Here is a 7,000-nt window from a genome sequence, read left to right on the forward strand (position 1 = left end):
GCAAACTTGAAATTCTTATATGGGTAATATAGAAGCCCAAGACAAGGATGTTTGGAAAATGTATCATCTTTTCGTCAGCTTTGACTCTGGGCAATGGGCATGACCTCCGGCGGCCTCATAGACTCGTCGTAGGTGGTACAGTTATATAAAGCGCCGTTGCCCACTCGTGTCGACACGACTGTCGCGGCTGCGGTCTCGCGGGCTTCCACTCCTTCACCTCACCAACCACACTCCTCTCGTCTCCTCTCCTCCGGGAGGTCCACGCCCGCCCACAATCCCCGCCCCCGGCCTCCCCTCCGACCACCTCCCGCATCCCCCGCCATGGCGTTTTCCACCCCCAACGCCCTCTCCGCTTCCGGCCCCGCCTCCCCGTTCCACCTCCGCCTCCAGCCGCAGCCCTTCCTCCGCCTCCCCGCCCTCCCCTTCCACCGCTCCCTCCCGCTCCACCTCCCCTCCCTCCGCCTCACCCGGCCCCTCCTCCCTCCCCTCCCGCTCGCCTCCTCGGGCGGCGGCAGCAACATCGGCTCCGGCGGCGGTGGCGGCGGCGGCGATGACGACCTCCCCTCCGGCGGCGGAGGAGACGAGGACGAGGACGAGGGCGAGGGCAGCGACGACGCGGCGGTCAACAGGAGGGAGGCGCTGTTCGTGCTGGCGCAGCTGGGGCGGAAGCTCGAGAGCCTTCCCGCGGACATGGCCGCGGCCGTGGAAGGCGGGCGCCTCCCCGGCGAGATCGTGCGCCGGTTCGCCGATCTCGAGAAGTCGCCCATGTTCCGCTGGCTGCTCCAGTTCGGCGGCTTCAGGGAGCGCCTCCTCGCCGACGACCTCTTCCTCGCCAAGGTCGCCATGGAGTGCGGCGTCGGCATCTTCACCAAGGTCCGTGTGAAAATGAAGCCCACTCCGTATATTTTCCCACACAGTAGCATCTCCTTTCTGTGGTTTGCGCTTCAGATCGTCAGATGTGGCTTCACTGTAGAAGTTTCTGTGGTCTAGAGTTCAAAGGCCCAACTCTGATGTGTGTAGTAGATTGTCGTACGAGTCGGGCTTTGGCTCGATGGCGATGCGTGCCCGACTCTGGCTTCTTGTCGACGTCGCTTCAGGGTTGTCGGGGGCGTTGTTTGGACGAGCGCTTCGGCCTTCGGTGAGAAATGGGGCGCGCGGGAATATTTCTCTGCTGTGACAAGATGCCGATTCTTCACTAAATCGGATGTTATTCCATAATGTAATTGGACAGTCTACTAAGTGCTTTTTATTTCCTCTAATACAACAAATGCAAATGTCGCTTTGCTAGATGAAGAAAGGAATACAGAATAAAAGAAGCCTTTCTACGGTCTAAAGCATACTCTGTTGCTGGCAAACAATTTGCCTTTCTCTGAGTAGCATCATTCGGTCACATCAGCCAAAAAGCTCCAGAGCTACCGAGCTTTGTGGTGCCGTAGCACCACCAAAATGTCATAATAGATCGTACAATCTAGCATACTACAAAAAAATGATTCAGCACAACGTACGATTGGTGGCTTCACCATTTCTCTCTTGCTGGCCTACAGTGCATGGTAAAAAAAAATCTCAATGTGTATACTAAATTTATGACATGATGATAGACACTCCCTCAGTAAACTAATATAAGATCTTTTAGGTCACTTAGGGAGTACATCTTGTGGCAATACTATTTTTCTTTTCATAATTCTTTAGTAGTGCTATCGTGTGCTGGTAGCTTAGCACAGGAACCACGGAACTTATTTGGTAGCACTAGAACTTCTCTCGTCGTGTATACTTTTGTTTGACTAGTGCATACTTTGTTTTGCTGGCCAGTATGCAGTAGTTTTTCCAGTAAAACAGAGTATGCACTAGTCACCTTCAGTTGACTCTTTGTGGACCTATCCTTCAAATACAATCCCAGCGGCAGCCGAATGGAAACTCTGTACCGTAGGAATATGTACTCCTTCCAATCCGCAGTAAGTCCTTTTAGCATTTTTTTAGTTGAATATATACTCCCACTGCAATTTTGCTCATGTTGTTCCTATTTAGTCCCTCATCAAATTCATTGAGAACTGAGCCTATAACTCTACCGGGAGGGAAAACAGAAAGTTATGCAAACAATTGAAGGGTAGCATTAACATTTTTCTACACCCTTAATTCTTGTGAGCCTATTTTGGATTGGAGGGAGTAGTTAATGCATGGCGTGGAGAACATTTGCTCATCTCCAGAGTTGAGAATTGAGAAACTACATGCAATGCAACACAGTGTATACTTTGGTGCATTGTTGTTAGAAACATCAATATATTTATCTCAAGTTGTATGCCTGAAACCTATTCTATATCTGCGCTTGCTTTTATTTGAGTGCAATGCATTATTATGTGATTCAGTTTGCAACGCATATTTAAGTTCTGTACAGCTTATTTGACATATTTCTTTTTAATGTTGCTAGACTGCGGCAGAATATGAGCGAAGGAGGGAGAACTTTGTCAAGGAGCTTGACTTTGTGATTGCCGATGTGGTATGCTTTTATTATTTTTTGGGATATCCTTTACAAACTGGCGAGACTTCGCCTTCAATTCCGTGTACTCGGAATTACTACCTACTCCCTCCGTTCAAATTTGAACTAAAACCACGACAAGTAAATCGGAACGGAGGGAGTATGTTCCAAAAACTGATGATGTTAATAAAAGCATGCACTCAAACTTCTCTTGATAAAAGGCACAAGGTTTTCTGACTTAGCTAGTATTTTGTGCAAACATTTGCAAACGCCAGTAAATTATGCAACCGGCTTCATATTAGGGGGTTGAATAAAGCAATTTAGTTTTGATTCGAGATTTCGGTCATCATTTTTTTTCCTTTTAGAAATCTGAACAAAGAATTAATACGCACTTTTGGTTGACCCTGCGAAGCTGTGCTAGAGATTGTTAATGTGTTATAATTCCCAAATGAATCTTTTTTAGATTTTTTGCCAAAACAAATAAACAGATTGATTTTCAAAATATATAACTTGCATTTTAGACCCAGTCCTAACAGCACAGACCTGCCCCCTTTCCTTTACAAAGTTCCTTTGCATTTTTTTCCTGAAAAGAAGAGAGGTGTTCTGCCGCTTTTTTTTTGCCGAAATCGCGCTGCTCTAATTTAGTAGGATTAGTGTTTAAAATATAGGGGTGGGCGAGCTTGAAAACTGAGTAACCACTTGCATGCTCGCTTTCATGCAGGTGATCTTCTAGTCCAAAAGTTACATTTATCTAAAAATACACTACTTGATTTGAAGTGCACAAATGATTTTTTAGAACTCTTCTGATTACTAGTCTTAATCTCTTGTTGCAATACTTTCTAGGTCATGGCAATAGTTGCAGACTTCATGCTTGTTTGGCTTCCTGCTCCAACTGTGTCTCTGCAACCAGCACTATCAGTGAATGCTGGGGCTATTGCTAAATTCTTCCACAACTGCCCGGATAATGCATTCCAGGTAACATGATCTCAACTTATTTCCCCCTTTCTGAAAGGTAAAATATTTATCTTTTCCTTGAAACTTGTAAGGGAACTTATGTGACCTCTTCTGCAGGTTGCTTTGGCTGGAAGGTCATATACATTTTTACAGAGATTAGGAGCTATTATGGTAAAGATTAACTATCTGTGCGCTATTGTGACTTGTTTAGAGCGTGTTTGTTACAAACTAATGATTCGTCTTCTTTCAGAGGAATGGTGCAAAACTTTTTGCAGTAGGAACGAGTGCATCTTTGGTAAGTTTGTTATGCTGTAATTTTGATGTTTCTGACAAACAGTACTAGCATTGTGTTTTTATTCAATTGTAATTGTATTGCCTTGATGCTATGTGAGGAGTCGTAGAAGCTTCTGTCATTTTTTTTGGTTTAATCATGAAATAGCATGAGGAGAACAATTAGTTTCCTTTTTTCAAGTACTCTGTTCTCATAGGAAGAAGTACCCATTTAGTACTCCACAAAAACATGCAAAAAAGTACTCTCTCTGTCCCAAAATAAGTGTCTCAACTTTAGTATAACTTTGTACTAAAGTTAGTACAAAGTTGAGACACTTATTTTGGGACGGAGGGAGTCATATTTAGAAGAGGTTTGATGAGGTTGTTAGTTTTCATGTAAGCACTCGTTATGTCATGCACTGCTCAGTTGTTTAATTGAAAATCTCGAGGCCTGGTAGTGTACAACTTAATAAATTTAATGGTAATTGTTAAGTCGATATGTTAGCACTGCAACTGTATATTACGACCTTGAAGCCTCAATCAGATATGCTGGTTAATTCTTAAATAAAGAACAAGCATGCCTTGCAGAGTGCTATTGATCTTGTATTAGGTGAAGGGAACATTTGAAAAGCTAAGGAGCATGGTGAAGTGATGATACAATTTGTTTTGGTTCCACATAGGAACAACTTTTTTTTAGATAATGACATAGTAACAACTAGCCAGTGCCATTTTTACTCTTCAAATACTACTCAAGCCCTTATGCAAAGCTTAAAAAGATTTGGGACCAAAAGCGGTTAGCAGTGACCATTGAATAAGTTTCCTCAGCTTGAGTTGGGTTCCAGATTCTTACTAATATCATTTGACATTTTGTACCCAAAACAAACGCGTTACCAAGCTGCGCTACATCCCTTTTCAAAAGCACAGCTTGGGGAACTTCAATATTGACGGGCTTGCTAGCTAAATGGCGCAAAATCTTTTGCAGATTGGCACGGGTGTGACCAACGCAATTATAAAGGCAAGAAAGACTGTTAACAAGGATGATGCTGGCGAAGTTGAGGATATCCCAATTGTTTCCACTAGTATTGCCTATGGTGTATACATGGCAGTTTCTAGTAACCTCAGGTACCATACAATATTGCAATTATTACTCTTATGTGATATGTTTAATTTGCATGTAAGTGATTTAATATTTCCTAAGAGGTTAAGATGAACCTTTCTAATGATTATGTTATGTTAATTCCGCTTCCGTTCCGATTGGGACATTATGAAGGCTCCAAAAACCGTCTAGTAAATAATTATACAAAAGTAGGACACTAGGATATGGAAACCTGAAAATTTGTGCTGACAAAAATTAACGAAAACTAAGGCAACTGAACTTCTTCTATAACAGGTACCAGGTTCTGGCTGGAGTGATCGAACAGCGGATGCTTGAGCCGTTACTACACCGCCACAAACTAGCATTGAGTGCACTGTGCTTTGCGGTTCGGACGGGGAACACATTCTTGGGTTCTCTACTGTGAGTAATCTGTAGTCTGCAGGATGTTAACTCTGAATTTAAACATGAAATTCCGATGTGGTCACTTACTGGCTGAACATTTTGCCTTTGCAGGTGGGTTGACTATGCCAAGTTTATAGGCATACAATAAGTTGAAGACAGACCTAGAATTGCACAAATCATCCGCAACGTCGATACGTCGCTACGCCGTACCCTTACCGTGCTTCCTATCCTGACTCATCTGCCTTCATTGGAGACACTAATGACAGAGGTCGATTGCTTTTGTTGGAAACGAAAGATGGGTGCAGAGAAATGGTAATTTGTCGAATTCCCAAGAACAAGCGCTTGGATTCTATTTGGTGGCTTGTGAGTTTTGTCCTGTTAGAACTCGATTCGTTTCAGACGATGGTTTTGCAGTCGTTTCTGTTGCGCAAGTACGTTCATGTGCTTTGGTTTGGTTCTGTTTAAATTTGCGGCACATAACAGAGGAGATCATCTAGGTTCTGTATAAGAGCATCTCCATCGGATGACGTATAAGAGCATCTCTAGCCAATCCATCAAAATTTAGGCCCTTAATATATGCCCCCCTTTACCTCAACTCCTTAGAGCATCTACAACCGGACTTGGCAAATTCAACCCCTCAAACGCGCCTGGACACTGGCCGGTCAAGCCTCAAATTGTCATTCTCACAACCGGACACCTCAATTAGCATATCTCAAATTCATACAAACCCATGCAACTACGTAAACAATGCACATCATCTAGGTACTACAACATGCCATCAGACTGTAAAAATTTGGCTATGTTTGGCTATGGTGGAGAAGATCATCCACGGTTGCCCTTGTCGTCCTTCTCGCGAAAGTACCGATCGAAGACACAGTAAGGATCTGCTCGTTGCTGGAGCTGTCCTCCTTTGGTGGCAGTCCGGCCATGGCACGGACCGCCCGATTCTGCCCTCGGGTGAGGGAGCGCGTGTTCTTCCGTTGCCGCTTCTTCACAATGCGGGCGCGGATGGCTTCCTCCTCCGCATCCGCCCGCGCCGTTGCCATGTCGGCAGCGAGACGGGCCTCGGCGGCCCTTATCCTCTCCTTCCCACGGCAGGCACATTGGTCCCGGTGGGACTCATAGTCTGCCCGACCGGTGATGGGGAAAAGAGATTTTTCGGCTGACGGGACCGCGATGATCCAACCCCAGAGAATCCGAGCGTTCATTGAGCCGATGTTATGGAGTCACGCCGGACAGATCCTGCCGTCGGCCGGGCGCTGTCCTCCCGGGAGCGACGGACTGCAATGCGGACGACCATTGCCTCCTCTAACCCGCACGGGATGACACCCCATTCGACAGATCCAGACTGGTCGAAGTCAGATCCACTGCCCGCCATGCCAGAGACGGCCGGAGATCGCCGGACGGGAGCTTGTGCGGCGGAGGGGAGTGGAGGAAAGTGTAGTGAAGTGGCTAGGGTTTGGTTCGGCGAGCGGATGGTGAGGAATATATGTGGGGTCGGGTGGGCCAGCATGGGCCAGGTCCGACATGACGGATGCGCCCGGGCGCCCCCATATCTGCCTCATATTTGAGCTGGATACGAAGGGTGTCGGTAAGCCCGGGCGTTTGAGGGTCATTTGAGGCGTCCGTCTGGATCGAATTTTCGTGTCCGGTCAGTGACCGAGCCGTCCGTTCGGGCATTTAAGGCGGGTTTGGGGCGTCCGACTGTAGATGCTCTTATACTTGCTTTGCTAAAAGAAAAATGGTTCCTAGCCGAACACCTAGACTTAACTCCTCAATTTTTTAACACAAATTCATTTATTTGA

At 45.9% G+C, this 7,000-nt stretch overlaps 1 protein-coding gene across 1 annotated transcript; it reads left to right on the forward strand.

The window, feature by feature from the left end:
* Nucleotides 1–271: 271 nt before the first annotated feature.
* On the forward strand, nt 272–5,635 carry LOC123181867 (protein RETICULATA-RELATED 4, chloroplastic; the record flags this gene model as incomplete). The annotated part of the gene is given in 8 exon segments (XM_044594268.1): nt 272–873; nt 2,426–2,494; nt 3,317–3,448; nt 3,545–3,598; nt 3,678–3,722; nt 4,680–4,819; nt 5,088–5,213; nt 5,307–5,635. Coding segments are annotated over 8 exon segments (1,155 nt in total). The 3' UTR covers nt 5,344–5,635.
* Between the last annotated feature and the right edge of the window lie 1,365 nt (nt 5,636–7,000).

The sequence above is a fragment of the Triticum aestivum genome, chromosome 1D, assembly GCF_018294505.1.
Source record: "Triticum aestivum cultivar Chinese Spring chromosome 1D, IWGSC CS RefSeq v2.1, whole genome shotgun sequence".
Taxonomy (NCBI): Eukaryota; Viridiplantae; Streptophyta; class Magnoliopsida; order Poales; family Poaceae; genus Triticum; species Triticum aestivum.